The following is a 23,202-nucleotide window of genomic DNA, read 5'->3' on the forward strand; positions in this document are numbered from 1 at the left end:
AATGATTCATATGAATATGACTTACAGATTCCTTTCATGGTGAGTCTCAGCAATTCCCATGTTTTTCCCCTTCAGGAGTGAATATGTTTCCAAAACAATCTATATTTTAAAATTAAAGCTGTGATAGATTTTACTGAAGGGAGTCTGGATGGTGGATGCTATAAGATTGCTGCAAGTTATCTGCCAATAGATCCCCCACCACGCAATGCTCCACTTATTATTACACAAACTAATCTTCAAAAACACGTGCCTTTATTGCTTCTGAAAATCAATAATCACTTTCAGAAGTTAATGTCTCATTCAGTTTTATTTTCCTTTACTGCTATAGGGCAACATGAGGATGTAGTTTTCACATTATTCACCTTTGTCCAGCAGAACTTTGCTTCATCTTCCTGCCCCTTCATTCCAGTACAGCAATAGTTTCTCCACACCAAAACATTGATTTAATGTTTGTTAATTGGAGACTGTAGATCTGAAAAGTACATTTTGAAATGCGGTCATCTTAGAGACTGATAACTTGTAAAAAGATATTTGAATTTCCAGTGACTATGCAAGCCTTCCAGTCAATGTAATTTAAATCTTAATGCAACATAGTAAAAGGAACACTGTCCAGTAGCTAACTTGTTCTCAAAGATACAGAAATGACCCTCCCATTTAATTTTAAAATGACTGCCATGGTTATACTTTTTCTCTTAAGTAGACACTTCACCTTCTCCTGGAACCAGTCCAAAGTTAACCTTCCTTCCCAATGGCCTGCCACATTTTTTCATTTCCCACCTGAGTAACTTCTAATCCTGAACTGACTTCCTTGATGAGAATTACTTTGGGTGGAAGGACGAATCTCCAGGGTATCTTCCAGGCTTGTCATGAGAATTTAAACCTTGACCTCCACAAATGTGTGAGCACCCACCAGCAATGAGTAGTCAGGAATTTCTCCATTTCAGGAGCAGAACTGACTATCCATATGTCTCCTTGATCTCTCTTTCTTGGATTCTGACAAACTGATCTATCTTGGTGGTTCAGAGCTTTCTTAAGAAACCTATAACCTAACATCATAATGGTTTTTTTATTGATCTCTCCTTCCTAAAATCCATCTCCCATGGCAGGTGAGTCACATTGACCTTGAATCCAAGTAGAAATGCCAAGTAGCTATCCTTTAGTCTCCCAAATCCATCCTGTTTTAGTATTAAATAGTATATAGAAGTTGTGGTTGGTTGGCTCGCCGAGCTGGTTCGTTGTTCCGCAGGCGTTTCATTACCCTGCTGGGTAACATCGTCAGTGCGGCCTCCAATGAAGTTTTGTTTTCCCGCCTGGTATTTAATCTCTGGAGTCCGTTGAGCTGGATTACCTCACTTCGGGTTTTCCTTCGCAATGGAGTTTATGTGGGGTGGAGTTCTATGTGTTTGTAGATGGCTTTCTTCGTGGAGTATCAGGCTTCTAGGAACTCCCGTGCCTGTCTCTGCTTTGCTTGTCCCAGGATCTTGGTGTTGTCCCAATCGAATTGGTGGCTCTCCTTATCCACATGGATAGAGATGAGTGAGTATTGGACATGTCCTTTTGTAGCCAGTTAATGTTCGTCTACTCGTGTTAATTTCCTTCCAGTTTGTCTGATGTAGTGTTTGTCACAGCCTCTGCAGGGGATCTTGTATATAACATTGGTCCTGTCCATGGTGGGTAGTGGGTCTTTGGTTTGGCTGAGCAGTTGTCGTCTGGATGATGAGGGTTTGTGTGCTATTCTGATGCCCAGTGGTTGTAGGAGTCTTGTGGTTAGTTCTGATGCCTTCCTGATGTAAGGTAGCGTGAAGAGTGTCGGGGCGTGTGGGTATCCTCCTGGTGTCGTTTGTTTAGTAGGCCTCTTCTGACCCAGTTTTTCGGGTATCCATTGTCCTTGAACACCTAGAAGATACTCTTCTTCTTCTCGGCGTAGTTCTGTGCTGCTGCAGTGTGTTGTTGCCCGTTTAAATAATGTTCGCACACAGCTAGTTTGTGTGTGTTAGGATGGTTACTGTTGAAGTTCAGTACTTGGTCAGTGTGTGTGGCTTTGCTGTGTACCTTCGTTAGGAATTCCCCATTTGTCCTGCGCTCTACCATGACGTCCAGGAATGGGAGCTGTTTGTTCTTCTCGCTGGTGAATCTTATTCCAGTGAGGGTGTTGTTTATTAGTTTGTGTCTCCTCTAGTTTGGTCCACTTTAATGATGTCAAAGATGTTGTCTACGTAGCGTATCCATAGTTTTGGTTGGATTAGCGGAAGGGCCGTACTTTCCAGTCTTTGCATCACCGCCTCGGCTATTAGTCCGGAGATAGGTGATCCCATGGGTGTCCCGTTGATCTGTTTGTATGTTTGGCTGTTGAAAGTGAAGTGGGTAGTGAGGCATAGGTCCAGTAGCTTCAGCATGTTGTCTGTGGAGATGGTTTCACTGGGGTCTTGTTCTTGTTTTATTAGTGCTGTCATTGTTTCCCTTGCTAGTGGTATGTCTATTGATGTGAATAGGGCAATGACATCAAACGATACCATGGTCTCATCGTCATCTATCCTTATGTCTTTGGAATTGGGGAATTCTCGGGCTGAGTGGATAGAGTGGGGTGACTTGTTGACTAGGTGCCTGAGTCTTCTTTGTAGCTCCTTGGCTAATCTGTGTGATGGCATGCCTGGTAGGGAGACTATGGGTCTGAGGGGTACTTCCGGTTTGTGTACTTTTGGGAGGCCAAAGAATCGGGGTGTGTTGGTTCCTTTGGGTTTCATTCTTAAGTCTGTTTTGTTGATCTGTCTGGTCTGTTTGAGGCTTTTTAGCGTGTTGAGGATTTTGTTGCCTAGTTGCGGTGTCTGGTCTGTCTGTACTTGCTGGTACGTGTTCTCGCTAGCCGATACTCACTCATCTCTATCAACATGGATAAGGAGAACCACCAATTCGATTGGGACAAGCAAAGCAGCGACCAGCACGGGAGTTCCTAGAAGCCTAATATTCCACGAAGAAAGCCATCAACAAACGCATAGAACTCGACCCCATATACACTCCATTGCGAAGGAAAACTGGAAGTGAAGTAATCCAGCTCAACGGACTCCAGAGTTTAAATACCAGGCGGGAAAACAAAACGGTGCTTCATCGGAGGCTGCACTGATGATATTACCCAGCAGGTTAATGAAACGTCTGCGGAACAACAACGAACCGGCTCAGCAAACCAACCAACCACAACATCCACAACCCAAGCTACAAATCTACTCTAAAACCTTAGAGTATATAGAAGTTTATAAAACCTGATATTTCTTCCTAACACTTGATATTTAGTTTTGACAGGGAGTCACTTTGGACTCAAAATATTAGCTCTCATTTTTCTCCATAGATGCTGCCAGACTAGTGTTTCTCCAGCATTAATTGTTTTATTTCAAATTTTCAGCATTTGTAGTTTTTTTTATTCCTAACGCTTAGAGATTAATAATCCAATCACAATTAGCACAGATGTTCTTGTCATTGTTTGCAGGTTTGAACATCTTGCGTCTTCACAGAAAACCAGCGTGTGACCCTCTTCAGCTTTTATCAACCAAGCCACCTAAGCTTGTTGTCATGTGGATCATGAGGCACCTTTATTCCTCCATTTTACTCTAATTTAAAGACAGCCCCAAAACAGCACACTCTTTTAAACTGTATTTCTAACACACCTTTGTGGTTAGTAAGTTATTAAGTGGGGTCGAAGTGAACAGCATCACAAAGAATAGATTTGTGGTAGAAGGTGAGCAATAAACGTGTAGATGCAGTATTGTTTTATTTATTTTTGTTCTTGCCAATCAGAAACCATAATTTGCTTTTTTGTGTTTTTGATCAGGTTTTTTATTGGAACATCATTTGTTTATGCGGTTGAGGGTGTGGGGTCTTGAAATAATGGGTCTTTTGCAACCAGAAAAAAATGTTTGAACTCAATCACATTGTTCAAAACCTACTTTAAAAAATAACTATTAAAATTAATAAATAGTCTAGGATTGTATGAAGTCCATGATGTTGCTAATGCAGTAAATTGAGCAAAGTGGGTGTTTTTAATTTGTTTTGTGGATGTGGGACACCCTGGCGAATGTCACTTTTATAGTTCTGACAACTAAGTTACTTGCTAGGCCAATCCCATAACTATAAAGTTAAATCGCATTATGTACAAGTGGAGCCACATGTCAGCCAAACCACACCAGGTTTGCAGACTCTGTCTTGGGGAACAGTGACTTTCGTAGTAAATTTTCTGTGCTGCCCCTCAAGTTACCAGAATTATTACATTTTATTTCACAGCTTGCTGTGGTTGGATTTGAATTCACTATTTGATTACCTAAACTGTAATCCTATGCTATTGTGATTTATTTGTTGCACTGTGTGATCTCTTAAAGGTTGCTGCATGACTCTGTTTGTGCACATTTAAAGGACCACAGCTTGTGCATGGCCTTCTGGTTCCCTGTGCAGCAAATTTGAAATTACTTTCTGACTGTACAGCCATCATTGGATCACAAATCTTTGCGGTAGCTTTCCTTAAATAATGATTTTTAAGATATCTATGATACTGTTGATGGTAAACAGCGTGGCAGTGTTAATCTTGCCCTTTGCCAGACTGGAGAAACCGAAGAGGCGAATGATGTCTGTAATCTGTCCTGCCTGAACAGACTCTGGTTATCACATGATTTGCACATTGCTGTGGCTGTGAACTATGTTAATTTTGCTGTTTGTGTCAACTTGAGTAATTTTTTCAGGTAAATCTCTTTTTTAATGTTTTTACATAAAAAGGCAGAAATAATCAGACTTTGAGGTTGAATGAGTTGGTTAAATAGTGTAGGACTTGGGGAAATTTATGAGAAGGCATACCCCAAAATGTCATCTCTTCCCCAACAAAGGTTCTAGACCTGACAGAATGAACACCAGTTTCCTCTGACTCTGGGTTAATAGCATCCTATAGCAAATGCTATCTGCTGCTTACCCCCTGTCCTGGAACAATATTTTTGAAATATTAAGTGTTGGCTTTGCTGGAGTTCTTCAGATTATACTTGTGATAGCTGCAATAATAGATTTGGAATGAAATGGTGCCTTACCTCAATATTTTAAATTTTAAAATCTACATTATGTTCCCATAAATATTATGTTCCACATTCAAAATTTTCAGCATTATGGAGAAATGTCTTGCCCATATGTTTTATTGTATACACTAACTCTGCTTGCAGAGTGTTAGAGCCATTTGCTGTGGCTATTCTTGAGGTGAGACATATAGCAGTGGGTCATCTCAACTAGTTGATTCCTTGTCTTTCCTGGAAGAGCATGGAATCTACTTGGAATCTTCCACCCACCTGTCTAAAATCCAAAACGAGCCACCTGCACAGTAGTGGACTAATTCATGATAATTGTGAAACTAGATGTCAAATAATTTGCGCGCAGCATCAAGGAGGATCTGCTAGTCAGTGTTTTCAAAAGACAGCTTTGACATTTGTTTTATGAACTTTCAGTGGGAATTAGAATTGATAAGGTACATTAAATTCAGATTATTGTTGCTATTGCAGAAAACACCCTGAGAACTTGGAGTGTCTACAAAATGCTTCTGATAATGCACCTTTGAAAGCACCTGCTGGCATTGATGAAGATGACCTTGCCAGTTCGGTATATAGCAGTAAACAGCTCAACCTGTCATTTCAAATGGATAGGTAAGTGTAGGAGGAATACAGTTGTTTTCATAAATGACAGTTAAATGCATTTGCTTTTACCTTCTATGAATTGTGTATTCCATTTTTATGAAATCTTAAATTAAGACAATATACAAAAATGCAAGAGAATTCAATTTATTTTGCATAGCGTATTATGATGTGGAATATGGTTATTGAAGGATGATGGAAATAGATTCAATAGTAGCTTTGAAAAGAGAATTGGATAAATGCTTGTACAGGAGAACTTTGCAGAGCTATGTGGAAAGAGCTTGAAAGTGGGACTGATTTTGTAGCTGTTTTTAACAAAAGACATGGTGAGCTAAGTGGCCTCTTTGTGTACTTTAATTCTATATTACATAATTGCAAATAGCTTAAGTGTTTAGTATTTTTGTTTAATGATCCTTGAGCTGGATTATACAGAACATATTTTCTAATCTTGAATCAAAATATGCATATTTTGGTGTATGTATATATAATGTATATTTTGTACTCTCGCTCAATGAGGTGCACTGTGGACAAAAAGTAAAGCTATCTCTACTCTGCCTCAACATTTTCTGAAATGTATCATAATCAACGCCAGCGTAATCTTCCAATTTCCCATATTTGTCTGGCTTGTGGAAGATTGCTAAAAACTGGCAGCATTGTGGGGAATGCAATGCAAGGAATCCATACAACTGGAAGTTTGATCGAAATTGGGTTTTGGTTGGCTTTTCTTCTGGCACAGGAACTTGATGGAGGAGGCAACAAAACTGAAATCCTTCCATTGACTAGAGCCCTAGTTCCATAGGCCAGCATGCGACGCACAGTCCCATATGTATATGCTTTGATAAAGCAGTGAAAAAAATTTGCCTCTTTCCAAAAGGCTGCCTGCATCTATATTTCATAGTGTTAAGTAGTTCTGACTCGGTAAATTGCTTGAAAGCTTATTCTGTACATATTACAGAATGTTCTGCCACATTTCTTTGTGGATTTTGGCAGTTTCAAACTAGCTTAAATTCTGTGACAGACAGTAGCATAGCATCAATTGGAAAAAATCAAGTGCTACATGAATGGCATCTCTAATTTGAGTCCTTATAAATTCACATAGTGTGACCAATCGGCTAATAACATTGGCTGCCAGGGTCATGGGTACAGAAATACTCATCACCCCAACGTTTGGAGGAGTATCATACTCTCCTCCAGGTTTGCATTTAATGTAACCTCCTCAAACATTCCTTTCACAAATGGCTTTTCAGGGTCTTCTCAAGATGGGAAGATGAAAAGTGGAGGTACCTGATAAGGATTCAAGGGATTAAATTCATTACAGACGAGAACACATGGACTTGTTTTAAAGGGAAAAGTTTGACTTCAATGCAATGAATTGCATTTAACGGCTCCTTTTAAAGAAGAAAGTGTCTCCACTTCCTTCAACAATGCAAGAAAATGTAGATATTGAGTCAAAAGACAAATTAGTGAAGTGATCAAAGCATCCTCAAGGAGGTGTGTCTTGATGGAAAAATGAGAGGATGAGAAATGGTTGGGTCTAAAGGAAGAAAGATCTACGTTTATTTTGTGCCTTTTCAGACATAGCAACAGAAGAGAATCTGAGTGTGAGGCCATGCTGTTTTTTCTAACTCAGAGGCTAGTTATGTTGATTATCATCTTAGAGTGTGCATTTACACGATTATTCTGTTTTATAATATAAATGGTTTCATATGCATATTAAAGGTCTTGGAAAGCCCGCTTGAGAACTTTCTACAACCGGACTAAAGTATCATCGGCAGAAAGATTCCTGCAATGGTCTCCCTGGTATCACCACCTGTCCAGCCAGAATTCTCATGATGCAACCTGCAATGTTAATTCCTGTACATCCTCTGTAGTGCCTTACGATGATGTTAGTAAAAACTTTGCCCAGGAAGAGGAGCTGAACAACAGAGCTGATAAGTTGAGCGGGATGGTGCAGCTTCGGGGGCTGAAGGAATCCATGAGCATTCAGACAGTGTCTGTTTCTGAATTCAGTGTTTTATTCACTCTCGTTGCACCTGACTCGGGAGCAGTGACTGTTGCCTACTGGGACTTGGAGAAACAAGAGGTGAAATATCATCATATCAGTGGCCGATCCTTGCCGGTGGAAGGCGATGGGAACGATGAATTATCCCTGTTTCTCACAGGTACACTATAAAAATTATTTGTGCAGTATCTTTATCACATCTGTTGGAAACACAATCTGGTTGCCGGGAATGGCGTGTTTGGGATATAAACTCTAAAAGCTGGGACTGTTTCACTGGAGCATTGGAGGTTGAAGGGTAACGTTTATTGAGGTTTCTAAAATCATGAGGAGCACAGATAAGGTGAATGACAAGGGCCCTTTCCCTAGGGTGGGGGAGTTCAAGACGAGGGGGCATGTTTTTAAGGTGAGAGGAGAAACATTTAAAAAGGACATGGCAACTTTTTTGACGCAGTGAGTGGTTTGCGGAATGAACTGCCAGAGAAAGTTGCAATGTTTAAATGATATTTGGATAAGTTCGTGAATAGGAAAGGTTTGGAAGGATGTGGGCCAAGCACAGGCAGATGGGACAAGTTTAGTTTGGGAACATGGTTGGCGTGGACTGGTTGGACCGAAGAGTCTGTTTGCAAGCTGGATGACTCAAATTACTTCAACAAACCATACCTACTATTCTTTGCCAGCAATATCCTGTTGGAAACTATGAATAAGATTTAGGCATTTTGTTTTTGGACATGTTTGCTGAAGGGATGAGGGTGGGAGCTGCGGGGATACTGGTTAAAATCCCCAGAGAATTCTCAGCTGTGAACAGTTTTAATGATATCCTGGACTATATGGGCAGTCAGCTAAATTTCCATTTAACATGTTAACTGAAGGACACTTTAATGTAACCCCTTCATTGCTGGAAACCACTGCATAAAAGATCACTGTTGAATTCTGGAACTGAATATTTTGCATTTCAACATTCACTGTGATCCCAAAGTTTGGGTGCTTATGCAAGGGTCAGAATAGTTCATAACAAGAATAAATTTATTTTATATTCTGATAAAGGTTTATAATTTATGTTGTCATTTAGGAATTTAAATTTTGGTTTTAAGAGTTTAGAAGTCATTTGGAACTATGAGCTCAAGACGTCAATTACAAGAAAGGATCTGATTTAACTTGAATACCTCAATCATTTACTTGGGGTGATAATTCCTGAATGCTTGAATGGTCAGAGGCTAGAATCGTTTTTCAGTTGAGATGAACAGTTTCATGGCAGCAGAAAAGCAGCTTAGTTTTTGCAGATTTCCAGACTGAGAGCTTTACTCAGTCGAAATCTTCAAGTTGGGAGAAATGTTTCAAAGCTTTGAGGTTGTAAGTATTGAGAAGAATTCTAGGTTGTCAGGACTGGAAAGTAGACTCTAGGCCTCAACTGGAAAGATATCTCTAGATATCTGAGCAAGAAGAGTTAAGATGGAAGTTTTAATTCAGTGGAACTGAGTCTGTAAACAATATTGCTGGGAAATAGGTTAAATATTTGTTTTTGCTGTTTATGTTAACATCTTCCTGTATAGCATTTTTTTAAGCTGTTCTTGTATTTAAAGAACATTGGCAATTTCTTGTGAATCTATTCAGTGACTAATTGCCACAGTGTTTTTCCCGCGGGGGACATGTTTGTGGGGGTCAAAGGAAAAGGGAAGAACATGAGCACAGCAAACATCTCTATGTCTTGGTAAATGAAGTCAGTTTGGATTTTGCACTTAGGTTCTCCTTATGTCCTTTCAAGTCTCTAATATGGACCTCTAGCTTTCTGATCTAGCAATGAGGGTGCTACTAGAGCTGTTCACTTGTACCAGAAACCATTTGTAGACATAAGGGTTTGTTTTCTCCGTGTGTTTAGTAGTGACAATATCCTTTTCCTTATTGTAAAACACTTGGAGATATCTTTTTATAAATGTAAAATGCTTTGTAAGTGTAAAATATTGTTACTACTGTTCCTCATGATGCTGCCTTTAACATGCTGATGCCTTTCCCAAAAGACCAATGCCAATTTGTTCTTCTGTCCTCTGTAATGGCAGAAAGTTCAACGAGAAAAAGTTGATTTAAGATGTGGATCTCCAGAAATATACTTTTATTATTAAACTGAATATCACCTTCCTTTCTTTATTTTGTGATGTGGGCGTCATAGGCAAGGCCAGGATTTGTTGCCTGTAATTTACCCCTTGAATTGAGTGGTTTCCTAGGCCATTTCAGAAGGCAGTTAGCAGTCAACCACATGCTGTGCTGTAAGACTCTGACTGTGTCTATGACATTACTGTGAATCTGGAGTTGCAGGAGGGTCTGACCCAGTAAAGATGGCAGACCTCCTTTCGTAAGTGAGAACCAGATGGATTTTACTGATACACTGGGTCACTGACATTCAGACTAGTTTTTAATTCCATATTTTATCCCACTCGAATGGGATTTGAACCCATGTACCCAAACACTAGCCCAGCAGTGTGGATTGCAGGTCGGTGATGTTACCGCTACACCTCCAGCTCCCCATTGTTGAAATACAAATCTGAGTAGATCTGGTTTAAGTTAATTAAAATAAATGATAGAGTAAATATGAGGCAGTGTTCATAACTTTAAGCATAGAGCCCGGATTGTTTGCTTAGAAGATTAATGTGGTTACTTAGTAATCCTCTAATTAATAGGAGCAGCATTCTGGGACTAGTAATGTGTATCATTTCAAAATATATTATTTCAACTGTAAATAATTGTTTTATTTAAAGACTTCATATTAAACATATTTGTCTGCTAAATTTGTGTGTGGGACAATGTTGCAGTGTTTTTATTCCAGTAGAGAGATACTAATCCCACTCCAACAAGGAAAGAAGTACATTTGAGATTAACACCAGTTTGTAATGATAATTCTACTTCAACAACCATGTGGGTTTTGAATGCCGAATTTTGTGAATTTGACTTTGATTTTTCTTTCAGTTGACCAGTGCTGGATTGCTGATTAACAGGGTTATGACTCCATGGACACTGCCAGCCCAAGTAACCATTTTTAATATCAGGGTCTTTAGTCAGATCTTTGCCTCAATTATACGCATGCACACTTGTAGCAGAACAGCAATAGGGAGCGGAGATTGTGGCTGGTGCACCCAGTGTTTGGTCCTAAGGTTAAGTACCTTGCTGGTGTCTCAGTCATTGAGATCAGTTGATGCAGAGTAAATTGAATCTGGGCTGATTTTGATCTCTTGGGTTTCATACAATGTAATGTGTTTGCCAACCAAATCATTTAGGAAGTTTGGTAAATTTTCTATTTGACTAATGAATGGTAAGAATTAGCACAAATGGCTTAAAAGTTAAAAGCTTGAATTTTTAATGTTGTGATTTAGCGCTTGTTTTCCTGTTTCTAACTTACATTGTTCAGATGCTGGCCTTACCATGGTGGTGTTTGCTTTCTCACAAGAAGATCTATTGAATCGTTTAATGATTTATGGGAAGGCAGGCATTGTTGACTCGTTGTGCCATCTCAATCATTGGAATCGATGTTCAATTCCCATCCATGCGTTAGAGGTAAGAGACTGGGGAGACAAAAGGGTCATTTTGACAAGTTTAAAAAGCTTAACTTTAAATTTTGTTTGCTAAATTTCAGTGTACTGTTTTGAATATTGTTTGGAGTATTAATCCAACAAAATTATGCATTTATGCATGATAAAACATGAAAAATCTCGAGGTACTTCATGGGAGTGTTATCAAACAAAATTTTAACATTGAATCACATAAGGAGATGTTGGAACAAGAGCATCTTAAAGACATAATTTGGAGGATTTAGTGAGTAGGCAGGTAGCAAAAAGCACAGCTGTCAAAGTGGAGTAAAGAAAACTGAAGCTGCACGGACAAGCAACTTGGATGGTAATGAAACTTGAGGTTAGAGTGATAGGAAAGGGCAATGCCTAAGAAGAATGTGAAAAACAGGATGAGAATTGTAAAATCAAAGCATTGTTGATGTGGGGTCAGTGTGCATGGAGGTGATGGGTGAAGAGAACTTGGTTGTAAGTTAGTATGCTGACAGCAAAATTTTGAATGTGCTCCGATTTACAAAGGGCACTCTGTTCAGAGGTCTACCTTGAGGAAAACCTTGTACTTCTGCCTGCCAAAAAGTTATTAACAGAATACCTTACTTTCAAAACCCTTTCTGATTATGGTTGGTCCCTGCTGAGTAAATGAATATAGAAACAGCCTAACACCCTGACTGTAAGATGAGAGAGAGTTACCAATGATCAGAGGAAGATTTTCTCTGCCTGTCATTTACAGCAGACTCATAATTTTTCTTTTTGACAGCTTTTATGATGTTGCTGCACAGAGAAATCCCTCTCCCTTGATGTTGCTTGAAGTTTCTTCTTTTGAAAGGATTTATGGAATTCTTACCACATTATGAAAGATAATTGAGCATTTTGTTAACCAGTCACATCTGCAACCACTGCTTAATCACTTTTCTATTAATTCTTTTCTGGATTTCCATGAAACGTGTTGAGTGACGTGATGATATTTTACTTTGCAGTAGATTTGCACAAAACTAATTACATGCATTCCTCTTGAACAGTTCTGCCTTTTGATCAAAACTCGTCATCTGGGAGTTGTCATTTGTGGCACCTTGATTATAAGAGGTTTTTTTAAGGGTAGAAGCTCTGACCTCTTGATGTCTGGGCATTTTAGAATACGTTGTAACTGAGCCAAAAAAATGAAGTCATGATGAACTCTAAAAAATATTCAACAGAGCTGTGGTAGCATTAATGCGTTTGATTTGGTAAAATTCTCCTATATTCAAAGGAACTCATTTGATTTATAGTGGTGCCTCTAGACACTTTGGAAAGATGTTTTTACTGACCTTTAGTCTGCCTTTGCTTTCTCGGATTAGAACTGTTGGCATGTGATGAGATAACTCCTTATTCATGACTTCCTGCAGTCATGATTTTTAGTTACTTTCAGTACTATTGTATTTTTGTAGTAGTCAGAATACAACATTGCATTAACATTTCATGCATTTAACTGTTAATAGAACCTCCTAACTAACTTTAGTCAGATTCTTAAACTAAAATGGTAACATTTGACCTTGCTAGATTTGACATTGTACGACTGTGTCCCCATGTTGCACACTCAGCTGCTGGATTGTGAAGCTAGAGTGTCTGGGTGGAATGAATATTCATAGGTGGGAAGACAGGCCACTACCGTGTCCTTGGAAACTTTTGCAGAAGCCGCTTTCTTCAGAAGCAGAAAGAACAACATTGCACTGATTGGCTTCGAAGCCAAAGAGTTACTGAGTTCCACTGTGCAGGTCCATAATGCAATTCTGCTACTGAGGGAATGTCTTTATAGCCTTGTTGCTATGCTGATACCATAGTAAAACAATAAAATCTCTCCTTTTTGCTATAGGTGGAAGAATTTGCACACATGATTAAATCGCTTACACCAATAGGTTTGTCATTTTTCATATCAAGTAACAAGACTCTTGGAATTTGATCTCCTCACTATGTTTATGAGGAAAATAAACCAGAATTTGTGAAGGCTATATTTCTTGGGAATGGAAAGAGTAATGAGGTCATGTGGATCAAGGGTGCAACTGCTGTTACTTGTCATTTTAAAGGAGCTATCGATGTTTAAGCTCCAGTACCTTAACGTATCCTGTCCCTTCGATGACCCTCTGTGGAATACTGCAAAGGGGAAAAAAAACTTGTATTCAAGTCCTTCTCAGATTTTTTTTTTTTTGAGAAATTTTGAAATCTTTGAATTATTTGTGCCTTTTTAATTTTCTTGCAAAAATAAGAAATCTGAGGTAAACTTGTAAACATACCTCCATTAGGCTGTTCATTACAGATCTCTGTGCAGTACTAGAAAGTTTGACTGGGCTTAGAAAAGGTAGCTGTTTACTAACCATTATCACATCTGAGACAGGTTAACTTATGTTCCATGGTTACTCTTAATCATTGTTTTGCTGCAATAGAAAATTCACCCATAGTTAGTTGGTAGCTATTTTACAAACTGGTTTTCCTGTATGCTTCTGAAATTGTAATGTACGGTAATTTGAAAGCAAAAAAAAGTAAAACGCTTTTCACAGGAGTTAAGAATAAATGGAGTCTTCACTTTTCATATAATCCAATCTTTTCTGAATTTGTGAATTTTTCAAATATTCAGTATCAAGGTTTTCATGTCATTCTTCTATTCTACTTGCATACACACTAATGGATATGTTAAATCATTGATCAGAGAAAGGCTTTTCAGACAGTCAAAACTGTCATTCTTTTAAATCTTTTTCCTAATTATATTTGGACCCATTCACAGACTTTTGGGAGATGGTGTTTCAGATTTCTATGACACTTTGTGTGAGGAAGTATTGTGATTTTTTTTTTTTTTTTTTTTTTTTTTAAATCCCACATACCCAGCTCTTCTTGTTCTGGTTTCCCCATCAACTGTAGTGTAAGCCCTTCAAGGCTAAAATATCTTTCGTGTGATAGTTAATGAAGGACACTTGCAATTTATTTTACAGCTTAGCTTTACAAAAAACCCTCACAGAATTTTAAAGTACAGTTTGAAAAATGAATGCTAAACTGTGGTTGACAAAGGCTTTAAAATGTATTTTAAGATGTCTTTTCAAAGTGGAAAGACAGTTGGAGCAGTTCCAGAGTGATGTTTAGCTGCCTGAAGATTGTGCCTGAAAAACAGTGAAGGCCACAGACTGAGTGTGTGAGGAGTACACAGTATTGTTGAAGGGATGTGGATAAATTAGATAAATGGACAAAGCATTTGGTAGATGGATTATAAGGAAGGAAAATGTGATGCAATCCACTTTGGTAGGAAGTAGATACATTTGTACCTAAGATGGTACCATAAATGGCAGCTTGTAAACTTTACACTGTACTCATGTGAGTGACCTGTTGGGACCTTTTGTTATTTGTTATTTACATAAATGATCTGGATGCAAATGTACAAGGCATGATTAGTAAGTTTGCAGATGATACAAAATTAGGAGGTATCGTTGATAGTGAAGAAGGTTATCAAAAATTAGAGAGATCTTGATCAGATGAGGAAGTGGGCTGAGGATTGGCAAAAGCAATTCAATGCAGATAAGTGTGAGATGTTGCACTTTGGAAAGTCAAACCAAAGTAGGACTTCTACAGTAAATGGTAAAGTCTTGAGTGTTGTAGAACAGAGAGATCTAGGAGTACAAGTACATAATTCATTGAAAACAGTGTCACAGGTAGACAGTGGTGAAGAAGGCATTTGGCATGCTGACCTTCATCGGTTGAGGCCTTGATTTTAGGAGTTGGGATGTCATGTTCCAGTTGTATAAGTCATTGGGGAGGCCACACTAGGAGTATTGTATACGGTTTTGGCCATCCTATTATAGAAAAGACATAGTTAAACTGGAAAGTGTGCAAAGAAGATTTACGAGTATGTTGCCAGAACAAGTAGGCCTGAGTTATAGGGAGAGGTTGGCTAGGATAGGACTTTATTCCTTGGAACGTAGGAGAATGAGAGGTGACCTTATTGAGGTGTGTAAAATCATGAGGGGCATAGATAGGATGAGTGTATAAAGTCTTTTTCCTCGGGATGGGGAATTGAAAACTAGAGGGTATGGGTTTAAGGTGAGAGAGGATAGATTTAAGAAGGACCTGAAGGGCAACTTCTTCATGCAGAGTGGTGCATATATGGAATGGGCTGCCAGAGAAAGTGGTTGAGGCAGGCACAATAGCAACATTTGGATAGGTACATGGATGATGAGGGTTTCAAGGAATATAGGCCAAATGCGGGCAATTGGAACTAGCTGAGTGGGCACCATGTCAGCAAGGACCTGTTTGGGCCAAAGGGCTTGTTTCCATGCTGTATTACTCTGACTCTATGACTGTATAACTCCAGTACATGTGACAATAAAAGCTAATTCTAATTCTAATAAAAGAAAGTATTTAAATGGAGAGAGAATACAGCAATGCAGAGCAATTGCAGAAAGGTAGCAACTAATGAGAAAAGCAAATGGAATTTTGACCTTTCTCTATCAAGAAACCTTGGAGCGTAAAAGCAGGGCAGTCTTAATACAACATGCAGGCCATTGATGAGACCACATGTAAAGTACTATATATTTATTTAAGGAGGGATTTTTTTCTTGGCAATTCAGAGAAGGTTCCCTAGATGATTCCTGCTTTGTCTTGTGCCTTAGCGTGGTCACAGCCTGACAGCTTGACTTGCTGGTCAGCAGTCCTCAGCCAAGGGGTCAGGCATCTTGCCTTATGATACATTACAGCATCAATCTCACACCTCCATATGCCAGCCACTTAATGCGGCAAATGTGCTGAGTGTGATACAAGCAAATGGCCATCCTCCAAGTCTAAGGCATGTAGTTTATCAATAAAGTGTAGGAGAAACTTAGCAGGTCTGGCAGCACTTGTGACAAAAAAAAAGCAAGTGAGCGTTTCAATATAACTCTTTCTCAGAATTGAGAGGAGCTGAAAACTGGTGTGGCAGAAGGGGAAGGAGAAGTGGATGAAATAGATTGTGAGGCTGCCCAGGTAAGGGGATAGAGGGGAAAGTTAATGTTGCTGAAGGAGAGAGCGATTGATAAAATGGGTGTAAATGAAGGAGAAAATGCATCCACTTGGCTGAGAACAAAATCAACAAGACGTGGATGGGGAGAAAAGAAAAATGGTAGAAAGAGGTCATGCTCTGAAGTTGTGGAAGTCAATACGAAGTCCTAGAGGCTGTAAATTGCCTAAGTGAACATTGAGTTAATGTTTGTTCAGTTTGCATTGTTGTGTTAGAACACAGCAACAGACCCAGAAATGTTAGCATGGAAACAAGGTGGTTTATTGAAATGCCAAGTCACAGGAAGGTCAGGGTCATTGCTATGGATGGAGTGGAGATGTCTTGCAAAGTGGTTACCCGGACTGCATTTAGTCTTGCCAATGTAAAGGAGATTGCATTGTGAGCAACGACTATTGTAAACTAGATTGAAAGAAGTACAAGTAAATCATTGCTTTATCTGGAAGGTGAGTTTTGGGGCCTTGGACACTGAGGAGGGAGGAGGTGAATGGATAAGTGTTATACCTTCTGAGCTTGCATGAGAAGTGAGTGATTGAATGCCAGCATTTGTCTGGCTACACTACGGCTTTTGAAAAATGGCACACGTGCTATGGATGCTTGTTTATCCCAAGATATTCAGCAAGTGCCAAATACTTTTGGCTATGCCAAGATGGTAGAATGGGGCTAGCATCAAATGACGGGGGTAACAGAGGGGCGTGGTGGGTAGATAATGATGAGTTCAAGATGATATAAGCAAGAAATCTTGCTATGGCTCGGAGAAAAAAGGAAACCAGATGAAATTGACGCGGCCAAAATATTATAAAATTCAGTCCTTCGTTACGTAAATCACATTGTCATTCGTTCATATTTTAAGAGAACAGCATTTTTGATGCAGACCCATAAAACTTCCCAAATAATTAAAAGCCTTGGAAATCTACCTTTAGAAATATACTCTGAGGAGCAGCCTATAGTTACATTCTGCACAATGACCAAGAAGCTGCTTTACACTACCTGTTTATATCATTTTAGTAAAAATATAAAATAGGTCCCTAGATCACTGTGAACATGCTTAATAGCTTTCATAAGCAAATAGGATTGAAGAAGGGAAGCAGAATGTTGTTGTTTAGATGGGCTTAGAAATGGGGAGAGATGAGGAGGGAAAATCTAATTAGCTGTCAAGTTAAGTGGAAGTATAAATGACACTGTGTGACAAATGGCATTCATGTTTAAGATTGATGGGTGTGATGGAAGAGTTTGGCAGGAAGTATTATACGTTCTGTATTTCAATACAGAGGACAATTGATGGAGGCAAGAAGCTCCTTAGCTTCGCTAGCAAGGAAAGAATTATTATTAAAACTGTGTGGCAAGCCTTTCAAAGCCAGGTAGGAAGTAAGAGTGCAGGATGGTAAATTTGGAGGTTGGAAATTTGAGGAACAATAGCAATATCAATGTACGGCATCACCAATTGATGGCAAGGAACACAGATGAAAGGAGGGAGTCACCAATCAGATAATGACAAGCCTCACAACCCTGTTTCAGGAGGGCCCCAACCCATATGTGCTGACCTTGATTTAGTGGGTGGCAATCACTTGGCCTGTAAAAATATTTGTTACACTTTAAATTTGCAGGCAGGGATTGAGAACAGGCAGCTGGATATGGTCGATTTTTTCCTGAAGAGCAAAGAAAAACTATTTTGTGCTCCAGCAGCAATTTTGGTGCAAGAACCTTCTGCAGCTGCGATGATGCCTTCAGTGCAACTAACAAGTAAGCAACTTGGATATTCAGGTCAAAATTCGATTTGCTCAGTTAGTGTGGACAAAATTATTTGAGATGTCACTTTTATTAAAAAAAAAAGATTTCACTGTTACTTAACAAGCCTTACAATTATTTGTTTTGTTGGCTGCTACTTAGTTACTTTGTTTTCAAGCAGTCACAATATTACTTAAGACCCGGTGATTTGGTAAATTTTAGCAAGGATATTGTGCAACATTTATCTGGTGCCATGTTTTTTTTCCATTCATGGGATTTGAACATTGCTGGCAAGGCCGGTATTTATTACCTATCCTTAATTGTGGCTAAGAAGTATGGATATGAACTAACTTCTTAAAAAGCTGCAGTCCTCCCAGTATAGGTACATACAAGGTGCTACAACACAAGAAGTTGCCAAATGTTGATTCAGCATCAACGAAACATAGAAACTAGAAACAGAAGTTGGCCTTTTGGCCCTTTGAACCTGCTCTGCTATTCAGTATCATCGTGGCTGATCCCCATCTCAATGCCATAATCCTGGTTTCTACCCATATCCCTTGATGCCTTTAAAATAGAAAAAAATGTATCTAGAAGGAACGGTGCTTCAGTTCCAAGCCAGAATGTTGGGTGCTTTGGAAGTGTTTCCACGCACCCTGCTTCCCTCTCCCTTCCACATGGTAGCAGTCACAAGTTTGGAAAGAGCTGCCCAAGCAAGTTTCTGCTTGCATCTTGTAGCTGGCTTAGGCTGAAGCCGTGAAGTATCAGTTATTGAGAGAGTGAATGCAAAGGGTGGATTTTGGGGTTCAGATCAAGCCTGTTGCTTTCTTCTGAATAGTATTGAGCTCCTTCAATATTGTTGGTACTGCACTTGTTCATGAAAATAGATACATCCATTACACTCCTAACTTGAGACTGGAATTTGATGTCTGCAGCAAAGAAATACAGATTATAACTTTTTAATATAATTTTAAATGATTACAAAGCAACAACTCCACCAAAAGATTTATTCCCCTGTTTTTTAAAATTATTTATGCTATGGTTTTATGATGATAGTGAGACTCCCTGGATGACACTATTGTCATTCAATCCCTATATGGCTTTCTTTGGGAAACTGGGGCTAGAGCCCTGAACAAGAAAATAATTATTTTTTCGGAAATACTATGGTGCTGAGTACCATTTCTATTTATTGAATTCCTAACCATGTCCTATTTAGGCTATTGTTATTATGTTGAGAAATATTCTTTGCCTTAAAACCTTAGAAATAAATGTCTCAGAATTGAAAAATCCAAGAAGTTTTTCATTGGCGCCTTCAATTTTGCTGGGTCAAAATCCTGGAACTGCCTTCCTAAGTGCATAGTGGTCTGTCTACACCCCAAGGACTGCAGCAGCCCAAGAAGACAGCTAACCATCACCTTCTCTGGGCCAGTTTGACTAGGGAATAAATACTGATGCAATCTGTGATGTTCACATCCCATGAATGAAAATTGCGTGAAAATTTAAAAATTGCAAATATTAAAAAATTAGGGAATCAATTGGATGAAAGAAGGATGCAGGTCAGCTGTGATCTATTCAAGTGATGCCATGGGCTCGAGAGGCTAAATGGCTTCCTTCTGTTACTGTGTTCCAAATCTAGTCTCTGGAGTTCTGTTTATAGAAGCTAATTTGGCTTGTCTGTAAGCTGCTGTTCCACAGCACAATCTTCAACATTGAGTCTTGTGTCCTGTAACAAATGTGGCAAAAAAAAAACTCAGTCATAAGGTCCAGTTCTTAAAGTTTTTCTTTAAGCTCTGTTTTATCACTCAGCTGTGGTGTCCATGCTATCAAAATAGCTAAGCATAAAACAATCAAGCCCTGGAGATCAAAAGGCCGTGATTTGATTCGTGAGGTGTACAGAGCTAACTGATCTCAGCTGGGACAGTGCTGTGTAGAGGTGACCCATGTTCCTTAGTTTCAGTGGAGGAAACGTCAGGCAGAGTTTCTGCTTCCACATGCTGTTGGCATCTTCATTGCATTTGTGTAACTGTCAGATACAAACAAGCTGGATCTCAGCTGTGATTCATCTGTGGTCAAAAAGCCATGCCACTCGCTGTCTAGACACGCGTGTGTAGAATGCTAACTTCGATGTGGTTCTGGTTAGCTTGTGGAACTGTACCCAAGCAAAACTCAACCCTCCAGCAGCCTGAGGGAGAACAAAATTTTGCAACCTTCAATTCCAAAGGCTTTATTTAATCCCCTTAAAATTAAATTGCTTGTATCACTTTACTGTGATATCATTTTTATATTAAAGCTGTAAAAGATTCATCAGACTCAGATTTTAACAGAGTGCATCAGCCGAGGTTGAGCTGCTATTAATTCATCTAAGTCCACCCCAAATCAACCCACCCTTCCCTTTTCCATTCCTTTGGAAATTGATGCTTATGTTTTACAGTGTATTGCAAAATGGAAGCACACAAGGTAGCAGCATTTTTTTTGTGCTTCTTGGTAATGGTTAAGATACAAGTTCAGTGACAATGTTTCTTCTTTGTTCATTTCCCTCTTCATGTAGATGTTGAAGAAATTAAGCCAGCTCTAGATTTGCTATGTTCGGCAATCAGGGCAAATGATTCCGAACCGCAAGGCAAGCAGTTCTCTGAACAGCTTCTGAACCTTACTTTGGCTTTTCTCAACAAACAAATGCAAGAACTTCTAACCCAGTCAGTAGGTGAGACGTCTTGATAAAGCTATGGATTCTTTTGAATGATTTTTCTTTGTGCAGCTATTCTTTATCCATGACCCGTTCAGATGGGGAAATAACAGAAATGATGTTTCCATTTTGAGATTTTTTTTTGACTGATGGTATTTCAACATTTTTTTTTTCTTTAAAAGTTGTTTGTGTTTTTCCTCCCACTACATGACATTGTATTTCCTACTGTCTCCTGAGAGAGAAGTTGACACATTTTTGGAGCTGGTAACAATTGGTGAAGACAAATATCTAGAAATTAGAAGGGAAAAAAATGCAATTTTTAAAAGAAATATGTTAACTGTTTTACTAGATAATTAACTGAATTGGAAATGTAATGAAAGCAGCCTGACTGAAACCTAGTTTATTTTGACTAGATGTTAGAGCAGCAGAATTATGACCATAAGGTTATAGGGCTCCTCGTGTCAGTAAAGTTTGAGATTTATTAGACTTATCCAGAGCTGTTTTATGTTGTAAATTCTGAAGGAGATTTAGAGGTAGCCTTTTTTCATATTTGTTTCATTGCTTATTGAAACTGTAAATCATAGAAAGCTAGAAGCTGCAGCATAGTGGGAAGCTTTGATGGTAAAGTGTTCATTTTGCAATCCTGTTTTTTATCCCGTCATATCCTTTTTTATTATTTCTCAAAATGCCTGATATCCTTAAAATGACAGCAAGTTTCTACTTCAATACTCGTTTATCATAGAGTACTGTTTGTCTAATAACGTCCTACATGAACAGTAAATATTCTAATTTCTTCCTTTTTGACATTCGTGAGATGATCCTATATCTATTCCTTGTAACTGATTGCCAACAGTGCAGATAGTCTTTGTGAATCATGACAGGAAACCTTTCAAAATCTTACAAGTTGTGTTAGATTCTCTCCATAACCATCTGTATTGCAGTGAATAAAACTTGTGTTTTTTAAGCTAATTTTTTCATTATTAATCTATCTTTCCTGCATTGTTTTGCTGAATTTTCCCTGTACATCTTTCAATGGCTCTGATGTCCATTTGGTTCAATATATAAGCTGGACTGTAGATTGAAAGTCATTGTCAGAATTGCATACTTTATTAAGAGATCAGAGCTATGGAAAGTGGCCAGTAAAAATTCGCTTTATTTTAGGCATGTTCGCTATCACTAATCAGGATGAGGTAAGACGCATGTGTCTCCCATCAGGAGACCCTGCCAGAATCCAGCTAACTTAAACTGCTTCCAACTGCCTAATACTCCATGCAGTGGCTGTGATAGAGATAAAAGCTTCACCTTGGCTCCTAGCTTAACCTTTACATATCCATTATCTTGTACTACATTCTCTAATGTCTCCTTTTGTGTTCGGTATCTAAGATTTTACCATCAGTTCTGTGAAGTGCTTTGGGATGGTTTTCTCGATTTAAAGCTGTTGAATTGCTGAATGTTTTGCAGTTGGTGCTGTTCTACTACCTCCCCCATCGTTATATTAAAAATCTTTTCCTTTTAGCATGTGTTTTCACCATCGTTTATTCCCAACATTTATTTGTGGTAAAGGGCTACTTGATTGACATTTCAATGGCCTTTTCTGTCTGTCATTTATCATGCACCTTAATTGAATAGCAGCAAACATCAATATCCTTCTGTGTTTACATTTAAGTCATTTAACAAACAGAAAGTGACAGTTTGCAATATCAATGTTTGGGGTACATTGTATATTGTAATTCAAAATTCATTCATCCTGCCAACTTTGTTTTCTGACTCTAATGCTTTCACTTAGCCATTGTTCTCTCTATGCTGCCTGGCCTGCTGTATTCATCCAGCTACACCTTGTTATCTCAGACTCCAGCATCGGCAGTTCCTACTAGCTCTTTCTATGTGGTTAGGTTTCTTTGAATATCATGCCTTGATCTTCTTAAGTATCTCAAATCACCAATACCTTTATCAAACTAATTATGGAAATTATAATTGGTATCCACCACATTCCCGTCTCTGAAAACTGAATAATTTCTTTAAGACCATCTATCAACACTGTCGCAGTCGTTTGATCAGTGTCTTTTATGTTTCTAATAGTTTTTTCTGTCACCCCCTATATTCACTAAATGCTTTTTTTGTCTCTATTTATCTATAGAATCCCAGCCTTTGTGCCTCCTTTTATTTCCCCTGAGTCAGAAGGTATTTAATTGCTACTTTATCAATCAAGAACGTAAATTATTCTCGTATTTAGTCTAATGTTTTCTTCACCAGCTTTACCCTCGCAAGTTAATCTTGAATCAGATCCCCTTGCATTCCACAGAACATAGCTAATATTCAATGCATCTTTTTCTCTAATGACTTTTAAAAGTGGCAATCTGCCTGCAAGACTATGGATCAGGTGCTGGAAATTAGAATGGCTATTGATGCAGCTGGTGCAGGGCGTAGAGAAGTGATGGTGGTGTAGTGGTGAGGATAGCTACCTTCCAAACCATTGACAACAAGGTGCAGAGCTGGATGAACACAGCAGGCCAAGCAGCATCATAGGAGCAGAAAGGCTGACGTTTCGGGCCTAGACCCTTCATCAGAAAACTTTT

The 23,202-nt window shown here is 38.8% G+C and overlaps 2 protein-coding genes across 2 annotated transcripts in view; both read left to right on the top strand.

Moving 5' to 3' along the window:
• Window positions 1–346, top strand: part of ciao2a (cytosolic iron-sulfur assembly component 2A) — a 9,258-nt gene extending 8,912 nt beyond the window's left edge. Inside the window, exon 4 of the mRNA XM_020518853.2 lies at window positions 329–346. Within this exon, the coding sequence (XP_020374442.2) occupies window positions 329–346 (18 nt within the window). The remainder of the gene's footprint in view (window positions 1–328) is intronic.
• A 753-nt stretch (window positions 347–1,099) lies between these two features.
• Window positions 1,100–23,202, top strand: part of spg11 (SPG11 vesicle trafficking associated, spatacsin) — a 121,847-nt gene continuing 99,744 nt past the window's right edge. The window contains exons 1-8 of the mRNA XM_048615764.1: window positions 1,100–1,106; window positions 4,526–4,724; window positions 5,523–5,663; window positions 7,371–7,813; window positions 11,051–11,196; window positions 17,823–17,958; window positions 20,489–20,644; window positions 22,764–22,807. Coding sequence (XP_048471721.1) covers window positions 1,100–1,106; window positions 4,526–4,724; window positions 5,523–5,663; window positions 7,371–7,813; window positions 11,051–11,196; window positions 17,823–17,958; window positions 20,489–20,644; window positions 22,764–22,807 — 1,272 coding nt within the window. The remainder of the gene's footprint in view (window positions 1,107–4,525; window positions 4,725–5,522; window positions 5,664–7,370; window positions 7,814–11,050; window positions 11,197–17,822; window positions 17,959–20,488; window positions 20,645–22,763; window positions 22,808–23,202) is intronic.

Source organism: Rhincodon typus, chromosome 33, assembly GCF_021869965.1.
Source record: "Rhincodon typus isolate 14 chromosome 33, sRhiTyp1.1, whole genome shotgun sequence".
Lineage (NCBI taxonomy): Eukaryota > Metazoa > Chordata > Chondrichthyes > Orectolobiformes > Rhincodontidae > Rhincodon > Rhincodon typus.